Source organism: Sinocyclocheilus grahami, unplaced genomic scaffold (assembly GCF_001515645.1).
Source record: "Sinocyclocheilus grahami isolate Dianchi unplaced genomic scaffold, SAMN03320097.WGS_v1.1 scaffold1381.1, whole genome shotgun sequence".
In the NCBI taxonomy this organism is placed as follows: Eukaryota; Metazoa; Chordata; class Actinopteri; order Cypriniformes; family Cyprinidae; genus Sinocyclocheilus; species Sinocyclocheilus grahami.
In genome coordinates, this window is record NW_015506560.1 from 215,474 (window position 1) to 234,768 (window position 19,295).

The following is a 19,295-nucleotide window of genomic DNA, read 5'->3' on the forward strand; positions in this document are numbered from 1 at the left end:
AACATCCATGGAACCGTTCTGTTCCACAGAAAGTTCTTTATAGTGGGAAAAAAAAGCTTTAAAGGGGTCATATGATGCTTTTTTAAAGATCATTATTTTGTGTATTTGGTGTAACAGAATATGTTGACATGCTTTAATGTTCAAAAAACACATTATTTTTCAAATACTGTACATTATTGTAGGTCCTCTATGCCCCGCCTCTCTCAAACGCTTCGTTTTCTACAAAGTCCCAACTGCGGTTACTGAAACCACGCCGCCTTTCTTTGCATGCACATTTTGGCGGCGTTATGCTAATATTTCCACATAGTGAGGAAGATATGTGGGGGCGTGTTAGAACGAGCCATTTTAGGGGGGCGTGACAGAGTCTTAACTTTGATAAAGAATATCTCTTTGGTCTTGAGACTTTAGTCTTTGCAACTTCAGGGATCTTATCTATCGACAATCAGCTTGTAACACTCCAAAGAGAAAGGAAAACTTGAAATCGCATCATACGACCCCTTTAAAGTATTCTTCACATTAATAAAAACAGGTTATTTTAAGAACTGTGCACCGTTTTTGGAGAATCAAAAACTTTCCCAATACCAGTGGTTGGTAATTGCAGCGCTACAGATCATGGGAAAGTGTCACGCATCCTGAGTGTTAAGAGTAAAAGTTTCTCACTTTCATAAAAGCAGAAATTTGTTGAGGTCAAATGTTGATGTCAGTGTTGGCGCACTGGTGGGCATGTCTTATTTCATTGAAGTGACCATGTCTCTTCCTGCTCATTCACTCCATCCACATCGTCCGACAGCAGCATTACTGCAGTCTCTAATTCACTCACTTGGTTTCCTGTGGAACCTGAAAGAAAATACAGAGATAATCATGGAAAGTAAAAAGAGAGAAAGAATACACATCTACTTATAGATGATGTTGCAGCTACACAATCTTAAGGACGACACAAGAGTTCCAAAACACAGAACTGTTGTATATATAGATAGTCATTATAATAAATTATGTTCTACTCACCGGTGACAGTCACGTTGATTCTCCTGAATGTGGTCTTTTTAGTGTTGATGATCTGCAGTTTAAAATGTCCAGAGTCTGTATTTGTGAGGTTTGTGATGGTCAGAGATGCAGTCGTCTTGCCCAACCTAAGTCTGCCTCTGAATCTCTCATTAACAGTAGTTGTTCCTGAATCTTTTTTAACAACGAGAACGTTTTCAGCTCCAAGCGTCCACAGTATCAGATCATCGCTCTGTATTTTAGCATTAGTCTGGAGAGTGACAGAACCTCCTGCCGTCGCTGACAATGACTTCACTTCATGTCACAGCAGCACACAGAAACAGAGAAATTCAGTATTAGTGTCTGAATGAATTTTGCCAGCCATTTCATTCTTAAATCAACATAAAACCAGACTAATATAGCTGTTGTAGGAATGTTGTAGTAAATGTATCAGAATAATAATAAGTGTTATACCAAATTAAAATCATATTTTGAGACTATTTTCAAACTGAAGTTCCTATAATTAATTCATGCAATATTATGACTTTAATCTCCTAATCGTGTACTAATTACAATGAAAAGTAACTGAAATCTAAAAGTAATTAAAATTTGAGCACTTTGAGATAGTGTTAATTTTTAGATAGTCTAAACTCACAGCATGATCTTTTACACACAAGGACTTAGTACTTACCATTGACGGTAACAATGAATCTCTTGTTGATGGTTTTTCTGGCTCTGCTGCTGAGCTTGAGTTTAAAGAGTCCAGAGTGAATGGTCCTGACGTTACTGATAGTGAGATCTCCAGTCTTGTCATCCAGCCTCAGTTTGCTCCTGAATCTCCCATCAGCACCCTCCTGTGTCCTTTTGGTCCCTCTTTTAATTTCAGCAATGAGATTGTCATCAGTTTCATAGCACCACTTCATCGTAACATCTCCCTGTGTTCCAGTAAGACCAGCGTGTAGAGTGATAGATTCTCCCTCTGTCACTGTCTCTTTCTTCTCTTCGACTGTCACAGAAATGCATAGAAACATAAGTGTTCAGGTGAAGATCTCAGTTACTGTACATTCATACAATCACACTATAAAGTCCATATGACTCATGCTATATTTCAAGTCTTTTAAGTGAGAAATGTAAAACTGCCACAGCACGTCAACGCTTTTGGCAAAACATTGGCATTGAATCAACAATTTTAGTCCGTTGTAATTATGATATGATTTCAGGAGACTTCACTTGACATATACGGCATGAATTGCTTGGACAACATTACAGTATATTTATGATACTTTTCCAATTTAGAGATTGAATGTTGTGTTCAGTATGAAGTGTATGGAAAAGAGCAGTGTGAACAACAGCATACACGTTTGAAATGACATGATGTGGGGAAATGAATTTTCATCTTAATACAAATCACAAACACATAAAACATAACCGTATACGTGCATGTATGTTAGTGAAAAATTTAATAAAGTAAAACTTATTGATTGCCATATTTGAACGACACTTAGACCAGGAATGATGGATTAAGCTTATTCTGTGCTGACAAGAATTTCTAGAAATTCACTGAATATCAAAAATCTCACTTATCCGAAACTTACTTCAGAGCATGAACATCCTAGTCAGTGGTTTGATTTTAAATGAAATGGAAAAACAAAGTACTCAAATTAAATACTACAATGTACATAGTTTAAAGAAAATCCTAGCAAGTTTGGAGGAAATGTTTACGTACATTATACTTACCCATTTGCATTTTTAATTTATAAATCCTGCGGCGATAGTAGATCACAAAGGCAATCAGGATCAGCAGAACAGGAACAATAACACCAACAACTATTCCTGCTATAACACTCGAAGAAAGACCTGCATCTGGGACAGGTATGAAGAGAGACACTGAAAGTGTCAGTCAATATGATAATCTGAAATGGTTTCAGATATATGCTAATAATACCATATATCGTCATAACTGAAAGAGTTACTCACCACTTACAGAAACCAGGAATCTCTGCAAGCTCTCACTGCCTCTGATCTGTAGTTCATAAAGTCCAGAGTCTGTGGTTCTGGTGTTTGTGATGGTCAGAGATCCGGTCTGATCCAGCTGCAGTCGATCTTTGAATCCCTCATCAGCATCGGTTAGTGAGGTCTCATTTGTCTCAAAGTCAATTTTAGCCAGGAGCATGCCTTTATCACCATACCTCCACAGCATCAGAGCATCTTGGTGTATTTCAGAATCAGTATGTAGAGTGACAGGATCTCCCTCCAGCACTGACAATGACAATGACTTAACTCCGTCCGTCTTACCAACCACAACTGGAAAAATGAGCAGAACAATAATAAAATGTAGAGTTTTACAATGTATCAGATTTGAAATTCTGAAAGAACGTTAGTCCCATTATGGGCCAGTTGCATAAGCTTAGTCACCATGTTAAGACAGTGTCTTAACTAGTTTGACCAACTAGCAGTTGCCAAGGGGAAATCAGTCTTACATTTCCACTACAAATAAGACCAATCTACCTTTTCATAACTGAATTAAAAATGTTATGACCAGTCTTAAAGAAAAAAAATTAGATGACTAACTTTTTAAGACTAGTCTAAACAGTTTATGCAACCGGCCCCCACAGTCTTAACACCATGTTAAGACTGTGCCTCAAGAACTAGTTTGACCAACTAGCAGTTGCCAAGAGGTAGTCATTCTTACTTTTCCAGTATATGACCAATCTACCATTTCATAACTGAATTAAAAAGGTTATGACCAGTCTTTAAGAAAAAAATATATAAAAAATGAGATGACTAACTTTTTAAGACCAGTCTGCCACTGCTTGTATTGTGCAAAATCAGGAAATTCTCACTTAATCACTTAATTCTCACTCAAGTGTATGGTTTGAAATCATACAGACCAACAAACCAAATTATTATTAACCCTGTTTAAATATGAACAGTTTGAAACAGGAAAAACAACTCAGAGTTTAGAAACTGGATCATTGTTACAATGGAAGACTTACCAAAGACAGTAACATTAAATATCTTGATTGTAGTCTTTTCTCTAGAGAAGGATAGTTTATATTGTCCAGAGTGTCTGATTCTGGTGTTTCTGATGGTGAGAGAGCCAGTGTTTTGATCCACCTGCAATCTGCCTCTGAATCCCACATCATCGGTGACGAAAAATGAGGTCAGGTCATCCTCTCTTCGGATTTGAGATATGAGAGTGTCTTTAGGTCCAAACATCCATAATACTGTATCATCATTCAATATTTCCGAAAGATCAGATTGTAGAGTGACAGCATCCCCCTCTGTCACCGACATGTTCACAGTTTTACTTGTCTCTCCACCTAGAAAACAAACAGAAACGGTTTTAATGATACAGCACTAACTACAGCAAACAGATTCAACTGTAATTGAGTGAGCTGCTAAAAAAGACAAATATGTGATTAGCCAACTTTTTAGACTGTTAAGGGAAAAATTTTGAAAATTAAGACCATAAATGTGAAAATTAAAACAACGCAAGCTATGTATCAAAACAAGATAACTGTATGAAGCATGATGAATACATGATTACACTTGTTTGCCATAAGAATAAGAAGAATGTAAGCGAAAAGGCCTATTAAACATTTAGGCAAGCAGACGTTTTTACCAAACTGGATTCTACCGATGATGAAGATGCACAGTTTACTTTGAAAACAGGCAACAGTCTATGAAAACAAAAAGACTATGAATACAAAAATTCAGCAGGCTTTTTGCCGATCGACAGCTATTAAATTTGATTTTGCAAGGGCCTCGTTATATTTGGGGGTCTTAGTCACCGAAATGATCAGGGCAAAAAGCCTTCCTGATGTCGAGATTGAAGTCAGCTTTAGGCTAAGTTAAATTGCACTGATTCTTGAGACATGGGACAAAACATGCCCAGCAATTGTAACTGCTATTAGGTTTAAAAATAAAAACTATTTTCAATTGTAAAAGTTATGGGGGATTAATAATAGAATGTATTTAACACAATTATCCCCTTCAATTTAATTGTATCATTATTATATGAAATCTATGACACTTATTGTCTTCTCACTGCATCTAAAACAGTGTCCACAGAGAAGGGTTCAATAATTCATATGCTATAAAATGGATTTAAAAAAAAATGAATGATGAAAAAGACCTTGTTTTATCACTACACTTAATATCTCATATCAAAGCAAGGTTGTTTTTTTAATGACACATGCATGTTTCATAAGGTTTCAAAGTTGTGTCCCCACTTTTTGTCAACACCGTCAGACATTCAATAAAATGTAATAAAATCAGGGAATATCAGGGGCAGCTGTCACTCTAAAGGACCCCCTTGCCACAGTTCACCTCTGCAGAGTACATCAGTGTCAGACAGGCTCTGCTAAGTTTTATAGTTTTAGAATATTTAAAATCCTGATGTTAATATTTCCTTTGTCACAGCCATGATATGTCAACACCATCTTCCAATTTCTGAGGAAATTATTTGAAATATTTCGATCATTTTATTCTCCTGAAGCAGGTTGATTAGCATTTAGCATCAACAGAAAAAAGGCTACTACATGAACTCCATTGGTTTTGTGAAAGAAATGGCAAATTTGTCAACACCGTCAGATGTCACCACCATAAGATGTTGTGTTCCAATGATAGGCCTACATCAAAATATGTGACTCTTGAATAAAAGCTTTATAAACAATAACATACTCACTGTTTGTTGTGTTTGTTTTAATACAGTAATTGACTGATTCAATGTATTTGATAGTTAAAATTATTACAAATTCAGGTTTTCGTGGCGACAGTCAGTTCTGTCACCTCCGTCAGTTGAATATTTTGATAATATTTCATTATGATATTTTACATTTGTTGTGGAATTGTTGGTCACATGTGAAAGTGTAATCTGTCTGCTAAAATGTGCTAAAATGTTAAAAACATCTTGATTGCTGTTAAAGATAAAGTTGCAATTATATTACACAGTCCAAGTTAAAAAAGCACATTTTGATAAAAAAAAAATTAAAAAGTTGGGATGTTGTATCAAAGCATAAGCTAAGTAGGCTACTAGCTACATAGCCTAAATAAATGTAGTTTCATTTGTCCGAGTGCAAGGTTTTATTTGTTCCATTAAGCACCCTGTTTTGTCCCACTTAGTGATTGGTTAGACCTTGTAAATGAACAAATTCTAGAAATAAGAAAACAATAGGAATAGTTTTTGTTTTTGGTGTTATGTGGATCGACCAAAACCGAAAGTAAACACATTTCGAAAAACTTACCAGCCATTAATAATAGAAAGACCAATAACATGTTCCTCCTGTTTTTGTAGAGCTGTGCAGAATCCGAATTTAATAAAGATGATCAATGAGTTTACTTTATATTTTTATGTTGTTGAATTGCGTTTGTCGTATCCTTGAAGGATGGCTCCTCCACTTGGCATTGTGTGACGCAATAGCGGGCGTTTCCCATATTGGCACGAATCCAGCTGTTCACAACCTGTCAGCAGCTGTCTGACTAGAAACACTTTGTCCCTTCTTTCTGAAGCTGTGAAAGAAATGTAGTTACTAAATACATTCCTGGTGGCTGTTTTCACCGTTTACACTCCATCCTGTACGCTACTTTCACGAAAACCCGTAGCCCAAAAATCGTATGAAAACGTAGCGTTATGTCAATCAGCGCTTGACATCTTCCGTAAATAGGCCCTCATGTTAAATCAATGATTTCAAGATACTCTGATATTGATGATTTATGCTCCTTTTGTAAAAATGATCACATTTATTTTTTTGATTGTAAAATTACCAACATTTTTTGGAAGGAATTGGCAGAATTTATTTTCTATCTAGTAAAGGATAAATACTGTTTTTCTTTAACCCTTTAACTGTCACCCCCCATTTTTTAAAATAGGCATGCGGGTGCACTATCCAAACTTAAATTGTTGTAATTTATGAACACTTTGGAATGCAGACATAAGGCTGGTCTCGTTTTAAAGAAGAAAATCGGCAAATTATCGCAAAAGTGGAATTTTTTCAAAAACTTTAAGTATCAAAAAGTTATAGTAGTTTAAATTTACTGTAAAGAAAATGCACTATTAATTTTATTTTATTTATAATACATATTTTACATATCAGGTTTTACTCTAAAATTGGTATAAAATTATGAATAAGTTATGTTCCAAATTTGAAGTTGATATGAAAAAACTTGAGGTTCCTGTGAGATTTATTTAGGGCGTTATACCACAAACAGCCCCCGGGTGCCATACAAACTCCATTGAATTATTTAAATGCATTTTTCTGTCACAAATGTCTAGATTTCTCTGTCAATATGACTTCTATCTCAAAATACCCACCAAATATGGAATCCTGAGTCTCAGACCTTTCTAATGATATGTTTTTTGTCAAGATTATAAAAAGTTTTGATTTTAAAAGACACTTTGGAATGCAGACATAAGGTTGGTCTCGTTTTAAAGAAGAAAATCGGCAAATTATCGCAAAAGTGGAATTTTTTCAAAAACTTTAAGTATCAAAAAGTTATAGTAGTTTAAATTTACTGTAAAGAAAATGCACTATTAATTTTATTTTATTTATAATACATATTTTACATATCAGGTTTTACTCTAAAATTGGCATAAAATTATGAATAAGTTATGTTCCAAATTTGAAGTTGATATGAAAAAACTTGAGGTTCCTGTGAGATTTATTTAGGGCGTTATACCACAAACAGCCCCCGGGTGCCATACAAACTCCATTGAATTATTTAAATGCATTTTTCTGTCACAAATGTCTAGATTTCTCTGTCAATATGACTTCTATCTCAAAATACCCCCAAATATGGAATCCTGAGTCTCAGACCTTTCTAATGATATGTTTTTTATCAAGATTATAAAAAGTTTTGATTTTAAAAGACCGTAACTCATTTTGTAATATGACACTAGACCGTCCACTAAGGGGGGGGGAGACCGCCAAAAGATTTTAAAGTACCATTTCCATGGTAACGCAATGTCTGATTTCGAAATGGATTGCACAGGATGAATATTGGGCTTCTAAGCTTTCAAATGATATATGATTTATGATGATTACTAAAAGATTTGATAGAGAAAAAGACAACAAAAAAGAGCGCCAAACGTCCCACAGGTGGGACGGTGATAGTTAAGGGGTTTTAAAGGATATTACTGTGTACCATGAAAACAATGTTAACAAAGGTCTTGAATACATTGTTAATTTATTCATATTGCCGGCACAATTTTATATAGCCTACATAAACAAAAATGCTTAAATTCTTCCCCAATATTTAAGGTATTTTTAGTGGAATTTGATTGTTTTATATCTTCTCTGAAATTGTTAAAAAAACTAAAAGTCATTAACATGTTTAAAGTATTATGCCATTATTTTCAGTTCCCGTTGCTAATTAATGTCACACTTTGTATAGCACGGACTGTCTTATGCTATGCTCTGTTTGTTATTTGTTCTATTTTCATTAATAAAAAAAATAATTCGTAAATAGGCTATCTGCTCACTGAGTACAGTGGACACTGCATAGGGACCTTAAGAATTGGAACGCAGCCACGGTAGTGCAGTGTCAGCAAAACGGCGCATAGACAGTATCACTGGCAAGGATTGAAGAGCAGGTTTTTCCTAGTTCACTTTACATATGCATTTTATTGGACATGTTAGTTCTTGTTCCGTTTACATGTAATGTTCCCTCTCCAAAACGTTTGTTTTAAGTGGTAAGAAAACTTATTCTATGTCAACATCTTGGCATGGCATCCGGTTATATTCGCTATAAAAACTTACTAGGGAACGCCTACTAGCGAGCCTGTAGACATAGGCGATATGCAGCGACAGAGTCTGCTTTTTAGACAATACTGGTGAATGACAAATAGCCACCAATGAATATGGTTAACGCTTTTATTTTGTTATGTGTGTGCTCATGGCGTCTGGTTGGTAAGTTCTACCAGTTTTTATTTAAATAAATGCCATTACAATCAATTACATTACCTCATAAATAAAAAGTTTTCAGACAGTTTATTATCACTGCTAGTTTTATGGCCTGTTGAGAAATTTAGTGGAAGGAATTCCAAAAAATATTTTTTTTCTTGTCTAAAAACATGCTGATCCACAGTAGGCCTATATTATCCTTGCATAATGCTACTTAATAAAATCACTTTGCACTGAATTCAGGAACTTTCATTGTTATTCATGTCTCATTATATCCCACTTTAAAGTCTTGTTTTCATTCAGCATTCACACAGAGGAAACGTCTGCATAATACAGATTTAGTATGGTCAACATAAAGTTTATGGGGAGCATTTAGTCTGTTACAAAACATGTTCCTCTTTGTTCTCTAGATGTGACAGATGAAGTGAAGACAATATCAGCGATGGAGGGAGATCCTGTCACTCTACACACCGATGCTAATAAAATACAGACATATTTGCTAATACAGTGGATGTTCGGAAACACTCGAATAGCTGAATTGGGCAAGCTCACGCAAACCAACTCCACATATGATGGTCCTGATGGGAGATTCAGAGGCAGACTACAACTGGATCAGACTGGATCTCTGACCATCACAAACACCAGAACCACAGACTCTGGACTTTATAAAGTAACAGTTTTCAGCAGTGAGACCAGCTACATGAGTTTCAATGTTATGGTCAGTGGTGAGTGTAATTTTCCAGGACTTTTCTTCATTTGAATTATATCGTTGTCTTGTCATATTTTAAAATGTTTATTTTCTGTTCTTGTCAATGCACATGCACATTTTATGGTGTTAACCATTAAAGGGATAGTTTGCCCAAAAATGAAATTCTGTCACCATTTATTTATCCACAAGTTGTGACAAACCTGTATGAGCTTCTTTCTTCGTAAATGAGGTAAATGAGGACATATTTTTAAATTTTTTGGGTGAACTATCATTTAATTCCATTTAAAAAATAAATCTGTTATAAAGATCAGAACTGTGTGTGTGATGAGACCAGTGTCACACTAACATCTGTCACTTTCAGAGACTCCACAAAGTTCTACAGCACCAGAAAGTTCAAGAAACTTAAGTTTTGTGTCCTCCAATTTAATCGTCAACCAGACTGAATATGTCAACATTACTGAACTCCGTCAGCCAAGTTCAGGTATGCCACTCATGATGCTAGTGTGAGAGCAGAACTGTGTTAAATGTGTTCAGTTAATGTGACATGAGTTTTTATAAAACTTTAAGGTTTTTTGTTTCTGAAATGGTGTTAGTCGTGGCTTGATGTCAGAATTGAGGCCACGTTTATGCAGTTGTGACCAACCACAATACCAATGCCGCACATAGTCATAGATGTTGCTTCATCTTACTGCAGATGGGTGTGAACAAATCAACCACATAAACCCATTAAAATTGCAATATTTTAATTTACATTATATTTTTTCATTCAACAGATGATTTATCTAATGTGGCTCACATTGCATTCAAGGTGTACATTTGATCAGCACATGCATTCGTGGAGAAAGAATAACCTGTTTGTGTTTGCTTTTTTTTTTTTTTTTGCTTTTTATGATTTCACTGGAACAAAGAATATACCACAGACGAGCAACAGAGGCATGAAGCATGTGTCTGAGGGCCGTGTATGGGTGTGGTGCCCCAAGTTGCTCAAAAAAAAAAAAAAAACTAGTGCTCAAAAGCAAAATATATCTTGGAGAAAGAATCAAATAATCACACAGGTTTCTATGAGAGCATAGATTAAAGATGTGGCTAAAGCCCTTAAAAGAGTCTAGAATGTGCATGCAAACATATATTCAAACACACACTGAAGCTTGTGGATGTTTTGCCTTTGCAGTGAATGCTTGACTTCCTAATAATAACAACCCATAAAACCAGCACCTACTGTATGAGTCTGTTTGAACGAGAGTTAAATGCATTATTCTAGCTCGGTGTTTTTCTTTTTTTTCAGACCACGTCCACTGTTGTGGTTTTACTGAAACGGTGATACGATTGGCTGTTTCTGCTCTGGTAAGCATGGCTGCTGTTGCTTTTCTGGTTTATGACATCAGATCTACAAGAAATGAGCTGAACAGTACGGAAGAGACTAGACATCACCATCCGACACACAGAGTAAAATCAGACCAACATCAGTTGAGCAGAACAATACGTTCCAGATATGTTTGCTGAAGGTTGTTTGTAGAATTCCAAAAGGACGCAGATACATTTTCATTCATTAGCCATTTATTTGATAATATCTGCATAGAAGGACATTCTAACTGATCATTTAAATTACAGGAACGTTCACCCAGAAATGAAAATTCCACCAATGGATCCTCTGCAGTGAATGGGTGCCGTCAGAATGAGAGTCCAAACAGCTTATAAAAACATCACAAATGGACTGGACACAATGGACTGGAGTCATGTGGATTTCTTGTGGATTATTGTGATGTTTTTATCAGCTGTTTGGACTCTCATTCTGAAGTGTGTCTCAACCAGTGTGTTGTAGAGGCTGATGTCTCCCTCCAGTCCGCTCTGCCTGTGTTCAAACTTCACTATAGGCACTTTAGCAGTTGTGATAGGCAAAATATTCCTTAAACCTGAACCACACAAACAAATGAATCTGTCAGCGCTGAAGAATCAACTCATACTGACTTCAGTTTCACTAAATAAATCACTCCGTACCTGTGTGTTTCTTCAGCACCTTGGCTAAACCCTCAATGATCTCCTTACAGTTGAGTTTCTACAAGGAAAATGAGAAAGTTAAACATCAGGAGAATCAATAATTGGCTAAAAAAAAAATTATAATACAAACTGATCTCCTTTCCAATGTTTTTAAACACAAAACACCATTTAAAGTAAGGGAAAACAGTTATCGACATATTATAATGCACATTATTTGTACTTTTGAAATTTTGCATGACAAAAATTAAATGAAAGACAAATAAGGTGTGTTTCCAATATTGGCCTAATCATACAGATATTTACAAAAATCAATATAAAACATGGCATGCCCTCCTTTGGAAGGGGCAAGAGGATTTCTACCTCAGAGGTGTCGTGACCCTCCAGTGTCATACAGATGTCCAGGTCACTGTCACGAAAGCCAAAGCCGTTCTTAGAAGAGCCAAACAGACAGAGCTGGGCCTTATCTGAACAAAAACACAGAACACAGATTAATTTAATTTAAAAAATAGGGATACTGCAGTTAACCGATCTGTTTATAATCATAAAAACTGTGAATTTTTCCATGGACTATATGACAACTTCCGCTTCTGAAAACTATTTAGCTTTTTTTTGTGTTAACACTGCTGTACATGTATGAATGTGTTTCCACACCGTTGTACTCTTTTCTGATGAAGCGCTCCAGACTGCCCAGAATCTGCTCCCTCTTCTGCTGCTCGACGAGAGATGGTGACAACTCACCTACAAACACAAAAAACATCACAACGGAGCCTGAAGTAAACGTAAGGGTAAATGCAAATAAATGCACTCAAGCTGATTGATCGGAATGCGCTGGAGTATTAAAACAGATGCTGGTAAAGCATGGGACGGCGCTCACGGTAGCACAGCATGCAGAGTCCGTCCAGGATTTCTCTGAAGCGCTCAGTCATGGGCGGCAGGGGTTTCAGCTCGATCTTCTTGAAGTCTTCAGGACATTCGTCTTTAAGGTGGCCGTCTCTCTTGCAGATGCTGCACACGACTGTTGGCGGCTGTGAAGAGAAACAACCAGCAGACGCTTAATCTCTGGTTCACAGCACCGGATTATTTAGGCTACCATAATACATGTGATGCACATGTGTGCCATAGTATAGGCTAATCTTTATTTTTTTTTAAATGACTTGACGATTTAATTATTGGATTGCATGCCAATTCCACCCTCTCTTAGAATTAGAGTGTCTATTTTTTTCACTGCTGTGCCTTTAAACCTCTTTTATATACTATCGTTCAAAAGTTTGTGGTCAGTAAAAAAATTTTCCTTAAAATAATACTTATATTTCGCAAGGGTTTATTAAATTGATCAAAAGTGACAGTAAAGACATTTATAATGTTACAACAGATTTCTATTTCAAATAAATGTTGATCTATTTAACTTTCTATTCATCAAGGAACACAAACAAACTAAATATTTCCACAAAAATATGAAGCAGAACTACGGTTTTTAACACTGATAATTGTAAGAAATGTTTCTTGAGCAGCAAATCAGTATATTAGAATGATTTCAGAAGAATCATGTGACACTGAAGACTGGAGTAATGATGCTGAAAATCACAGCAATAAATTACATTAACATATATTCACATAGAAAAGAGTTATTTTGAATTGTAACAATATTTCACAATATTACCTCTTTTTCTATATTTTTTTTTATCCTGATTTTTTTTTTCACTTGGTGAGCATAAAAACAAAGACACTAAAAAAAAAAAGAAAAAAAAAAAAAAAAAAAAAAACTAGTGCTCAAAAGCAAAATATATCTTGGAGAAAGAATCAAATAATCACACAGGTTTCTATGAGAGCATAGATTAAAGATGTGGCTAAAGCCCTTAAAAGAGTCTAGAATGTGCATGCAAACATATATTCAAACACACACTGAAGCTTGTGGATGTTTTGCCTTTGCAGTGAATGCTTGACTTCCTAATAATAACAACCCATAAAACCAGCACCTACTGTATGAGTCTGTTTGAACGAGAGTTAAATGCATTATTCTAGCTCGGTGTTTTTCTTTTTTTTCAGACCACGTCCACTGTTGTGGTTTTACTGAAACGGTGATACGATTGGCTGTTTCTGCTCTGGTAAGCGTGGCTGCTGTTGCTTTTCTGGTTTATGACATCAGATCTACAAGAAATGAGCTGAACAGTACGGAAGAGACTAGACATCACCATCCGACACACAGAGTAAAATCAGACCAACATCAGTTGAGCAGAACAATACGTTCCAGATATGTTTGCTGAAGGTTGTTTGTAGAATTCCAAAAGGACGCAGATACATTTTCATTCATTAGCCATTTATTTGATCATATCTGCATAGAAGGACATTCTAACTGATCATTTAAATTACAGGAACGTTCACCCAGAAATGAAAATTCCACCAATGGATCCTCTGCAGTGAATGGGTGCCGTCAGAATGAGAGTCCAAACAGCTTATAAAAACATCACAAATGGACTGGACACAATGGACTGGAGTCATGTGGATTTCTTGTGGATTATTGTGATGTTTTTATCAGCTGTTTGGACTCTCATTCTGACGGCACCCATTCACTGCATAGGATCCAATGGTGAGCAAGTGATCTAAAGCATAATTTCTCAAAATCTGTTCCGTTAAAGAAACAAACTCCATCTTAGATAGTCTGAGGGTGAATAAATATTATACAGTGAGATATTTGTATAAATACATGGATGTAAACATAATAACCCTAAACAGAATAACAATAGCAACCCAAATTATGGATCTCATAGCCTTTCATTTCTGTTGCACCTTTGAAATGATCCTCAAAACTGATGGAAATTGATGTGTAATTAATTTTTTTATGTATATATAAAAATTTGGTGAAGAGCTTGTGTTTAATTTTTTATGTTTAATGGAACTTCAACTTTGACTCCTGGTCGTCATTGAGCATATTGGTCTCCATGGCATTTAATTGTAATTTCCCCTATACCTCTTTAGAGACACTATTTTAAAAGACGTCTGCAATGGAAATTAAAGCCCTTTTACGACAGCGATTGCATGCTTCCAAAGTGGGAAGTACTGTAAACAAGAGTGTCAAATTCCAAATTCTTCTCCTCCCACGTCAAACATAGTCATGCAAAATATACAAGATGGAACAAGAGCATGTACCATTTACAAATTTAATTGTCTAACAGTGGAGCAGTTTACATCCTGTTGCAGATAACAAAAATAAAGATAAATTACATTTTGTTACTGATAAACAAGCTCCCAAATTCTTCAACGTTCCCATTACAGTCTATTGATGGAAGAACATGTAAGAGAATAAAATGGTGTGATGTGTGGAGGCAGCAAGGTCCGGTTCCCAATCCCAGTGCTTTCACAATGACCAAAATCAACTCAGTATCAAAAACAAGTTCTTTTATTTTGTGATTGTCGGAGGATTCCAAGGATTCAAGAGGAGGCAAAGGCCAAACAAACATAACCCCTCTAACCAGTAGAGAAAAACTAACTAAACTATTAAAAGAAAAATACAACAAAATACAGTAACTCCCCAAATAGCTTGAACGGGAGAAAACAAGTAAAAAAAAAAAAAAAAGGCACCCACCTCTCTACTAACCAATTCCCCCCAAAAATAAATGAATTAAGAACAATACACAAACAAATAGTAGCTTACAAACCAGGAAGTATTTCTTTTTCATAAACACCAATTACAACAAGAGTGTAAACACAATAACACTGAAGAGAAACCCAATCAACAAGGCATAAATTCCTCCAAACACAGCAGACAATCAATCACTGGAGTCAGTTGGCAGCTATTACTTCCTGCTAAATAGAGAGAAACAAATACGTCTGTGGATGTAATACACTCTAAATTCAGGTCACATTTGTAATTTGATTAAAGGATGTTGAAACAGATTTCCTTTAAAACATATCTTTGGATAACATATTTAAGCATGGTTATTTTATATAGCATAAAACATGCAAAGTTGAAAAAGAATGGTAACTTAAAGTAGTTGGTTAATTTCTGCAACAAAAGTGTCGCATTGACACTGAATATAGTCGGATGAATTTCTACACATGAGGAGAAGGTCATGTGATCTTTAGAGACACTGGGATCAAAGCTGAACGAGGACATTAACCGTGTACAGCACATACAATGGTTTGAGAGATACTTCTGTGGTAAAACACATCTTAGGATAACAGGTATGTAGTGTAACATTAATACAGTTACTGTATATATGACATTTCATTAACACATTTCCCTGTTCATCTGAAACCAAAACAGCTTTTTACACAAGAGACATGGGGTTCTCACTTTGACTGGATGGATTCTAGAGGCTTGTGAAAGAACTGAAATGTTGATGATGTCACAGTGATTGACACTGGTGGGCGTGTCTTATCTCACTAAACTGAGCTCTTCTATATCTACTCATTTGACCCATACTCTTCCTTTTGGCTCATAAAAGGTGTTTCTTCATTCACGTCTTTTCCTGTTGATTCTGACAGGAAACACAGAGACAATCAGAAATTTAAAAAAGAGACAAATCTGGAGATCAGTCCTGTAGTTGTTCCTGAGAAATCAAAATGTCAATATTTTCCCGTCAAATTACCAATAGAAATGAAAATCATTTAAATAACACATATTGCCAATAGCACATTTGAGTCATTTTATAAGTTAAATCTTGTTTGAGCGTTTGCTCTTTTCTCACAAGTGAACATGGCATTTACAGGTGCATCTCAATAAATAAGAATGTCGTGGAAAAGTTCATTTATTTCAGTAATTCAAATAAAATTGTGAAACTTGTGTATTAAATAAATTCAATGCACACAGACTGAAGTAGTTTAAGTCTTTGGTTCTTTTAATTGTGATGATTTTGGCTCACATTTAACAAAAACCCACCAATTCACTATCTAAACAAATTAGAATACTTCATAAGACCAATAAAACAATTTTTTTGTGCTGACAACAAATCTACAGAACTGAACCCTTTTAATTGTTCGCTGAATTGAGGATTGTGTCACATGACTAATCTTGCATCACTTGTTTTGAATACCTCTGTTTTCACAGTTTTAAGCCAAAAAGACGTTTAAATCCATTACATTATATACAACAACTATACTTTTTCATTGAACATCTCATCGCACTACAAAACACATTTTGCACTTGCTGTATCAGTTGTAATACGTACGTGTTTCTTGTTCAGAGATCTTCACATCCTCTGTCAAATCTGCACAGATAAATTATATTATAAGAGAATGAACAGATGAACATGTCAGCAACACTGAGAAGAATTCCTAGCCTACATATTTTAAGATATGTATGAATTGGTCGCGAAACAGCATTGGAATCGTTATGTACTTCTAATAATCACGTCATCATCTGCATGACTTTTTATTATTGAACAGTAACAATTATACTAGTGTTGTATGTGTGGACATGTTAAATCCATCATTTATGAGAATTAACAATAAACAATATTTTCACAGCATGTGTTTGTTAATGTAAGTTAGTAAGACAATATTTACACTAAACTATCAATACTTTGTTGACCAATTACCAAGCAACGCCTAATTTTGTTCAGTCTGTGGTGTAAAAAGGTCGCATTAGCAATTAAAGAAAAACACTTAAGCAAAACATGGTCAGGTCAAAGCGTCTGAATAATTTTTGGTCCCAAATTTGTTAGCAATTTTACTGGTAGTCCACTTTATGAAGAATTCTTGGGTATAATATGTCACAGTTTATTTTTCTATCCTCACTTAAATAAATGAACTATTGTCCTGCACCCGCTAGAAAAAATAAAAAAATAAATCAAAAGTTATATCTGGTGTCTGAATAATTTTTGGCTTGACTGTGTATGTGTATATATATATATAGAGAGAGAGAGAGCATTAAGAAGGTTCAGGCGTGCAAACAACAAAATCTCACCCTTTAGCTCTTTTAGTTCATTTCCAGGAGAGTTTCCATCTAAACCTGTTTTAACAACATTCACAGATGAATTAGACAATGAACCATTATTAGACATGATGGTCACATTAAAACTAGTTTTTGTACAAAATCTGTCAGCTGTTAAATCTCATAGTCACTCAATTTGAACTCTTGTCAACAATGTTTGGCCACTGACATTAAGACATGTCAGGTTTAAGTGAGTGCAAATGAGATTTGAGGACTTCAGCTGATGGGATACTTTCAGTGCATAATGATCTACATCTAGGTCTGTTCCTCACACAAATCTATAATTTGACTTCAGACAACTTGGATAAGTGTTACCCATGATTGCAACTGAATGAACAGTTGAACAATGAACATAAGACCCTTCTTATATTAAAAATATTACATTAAAAGACAACTACTCACCATGTGTCTGACTCTGAACTTCATCATCTTCAGCTCTGATTGCAATGCTCTTCCTGCCCTGTCTGTCTCTCAATATATTATCAGCACCAAACGCTTTACTTATGGCAGTCTCTTCAACAACAATGAACCGTTCCCTTTCACCTTCTCTGATCTCTGATCTCGGTGTCTCTTTTTGTGTGACATCAGCAACAATAAACAGAAAAAATACAAAGACAAAGCAGACATTACATCAAATGTGTTTGCATGTGAACATCAGAGTTTTGAAATTACTGCACAAAAAATACTTATTTTTATCAGATTTTATCTAACACACAAACTTCATAATGTCTCCGTTTGGGTTTGCTGCGTCAAAAACAAAATGTATTTTGGGTGATGTGTACTTTTGAATGAGATGTGTGCGACGTCCTGAAGTGGATCAGGAATGGGATTTTCAGCAATTAATGGCTTAAAGTTTCACACAAAACTACTGTAAACTGTCAGAGAGGACGTAGAATGTAAAACAGTGTTGTTTGGATTACTCTGATACTACTTTCTGCCATTTTTAGAATAGAGTATTGTTATATGTATTATACATTTCAGCATCTATCCAAATGCACAAGTAGTATATTTTTATTACATTTTATAACTACTTAAAACAATGAGACCAGGCCAATTGAAGCAGATAGAGATCAGACTTTATGGCGTAACTCAAAGGTTTGTCTATGTGAGACGACACTATCAATGACCCACACAGTTTTTCTTGCAGGTCTTTTTTTGCTGTTGTTTGCAGTCACACATGAAAGGGTCTGGAGAAATGTAATACATTACGTAAAGAAAAGTATACATTTTCTTTAAAATCAGAATAAAAGTCTCAACTTTATCTAAAATGCAGTGAAGTAAAAGTCAACCATATTTATACTACAAATGTACAAAAACTGTACTGTACAGTAATGAAGCATTTGTACCATATTTCTACAAACTTATGGGTTTTAACAAAGCATTGATCCCCTTTTTCATTAAACATTTCTTGTTGCACAACAAAAAACATTTCACACATCCTGTACCAGTTTTTTGTTGAGATGTCTCCGTTTCATCTGTCAAGGCTGCACAAAGAAACAGAAATTAGATTTTAAGTGAGTGATCAGATGAACATGTCAAAAACACATGATACTTTGTAATTATTCATGTGCTTCTAATAATCAGTTCATCATCAACATTACTTTTTAAAACCCTCATCCGTCCCTCCCGAACCTGTAAAAGTGTCCCTTAAGGGTCAAAATTACCCGGAGGCCAAAAATGACACTTTTTTTATTTATTTATTTATTTTGGTCCAGAAAGCTTATATTGATCCATATACAGTGGGTACGGAAAGTATTCAGACCCCCTTAAA

The 19,295-nt window shown here is 35.3% G+C and overlaps 3 protein-coding genes across 4 annotated transcripts in view; 1 reads left to right on the top strand and 2 right to left on the bottom strand.

The window, feature by feature from the left end:
- Positions 1-491: 491 nt before the first annotated feature.
- Positions 492-6,389, bottom strand: LOC107569789 (uncharacterized). The gene is made up of 7 exons (XM_016255942.1): positions 6,231-6,389; positions 3,978-4,304; positions 2,959-3,285; positions 2,719-2,844; positions 1,673-1,987; positions 1,006-1,296; positions 492-837 (listed from the first exon to the last, which is right to left on the bottom strand). The coding sequence occupies exons 1-7, from the start codon at positions 6,259-6,261 to the stop codon at positions 734-736; spliced, it is 1,521 nt and encodes a 506-aa protein (XP_016111428.1). The 5' UTR covers positions 6,262-6,389; the 3' UTR covers positions 492-733.
- Positions 6,390-8,496: 2,107 nt separating this feature from the next.
- Positions 8,497-11,259, top strand: LOC107569792 (uncharacterized). 2 transcript variants are annotated; one of them, XM_016255948.1, is made up of 4 exons: positions 8,497-8,575; positions 9,296-9,610; positions 9,956-10,075; positions 10,880-11,259. In XM_016255948.1, exons 2-4 carry the CDS (start codon positions 9,328-9,330, stop codon positions 11,095-11,097), a joined length of 621 nt encoding a protein of 206 aa, XP_016111434.1. In that variant the 5' UTR covers positions 8,497-8,575; positions 9,296-9,327; the 3' UTR covers positions 11,098-11,259. The 2 variants fall into 2 exon arrangements, with proteins under 2 accessions (XP_016111434.1, XP_016111433.1); XM_016255947.1 differs by lacking the exon at positions 8,497-8,575 and adding an exon at positions 8,667-8,891.
- Positions 11,260-11,286: 27 nt separating this feature from the next.
- Positions 11,287-19,295, bottom strand: part of LOC107569784 (terminal uridylyltransferase 4-like) — a 13,562-nt gene continuing 5,553 nt past the window's right edge. The window contains exons 9-18 of the mRNA XM_016255938.1: positions 17,927-18,114; positions 17,498-17,542; positions 16,761-16,799; positions 16,054-16,070; positions 12,467-12,617; positions 12,244-12,330; positions 11,953-12,056; positions 11,593-11,650; positions 11,404-11,507; positions 11,287-11,322 (exon numbers count right to left, since the gene is read on the bottom strand). Coding sequence (XP_016111424.1) covers positions 11,287-11,322; positions 11,404-11,507; positions 11,593-11,650; positions 11,953-12,056; positions 12,244-12,330; positions 12,467-12,617; positions 16,054-16,070; positions 16,761-16,799; positions 17,498-17,542; positions 17,927-18,114 — 829 coding nt within the window. The remainder of the gene's footprint in view (positions 11,323-11,403; positions 11,508-11,592; positions 11,651-11,952; positions 12,057-12,243; positions 12,331-12,466; positions 12,618-16,053; positions 16,071-16,760; positions 16,800-17,497; positions 17,543-17,926; positions 18,115-19,295) is intronic.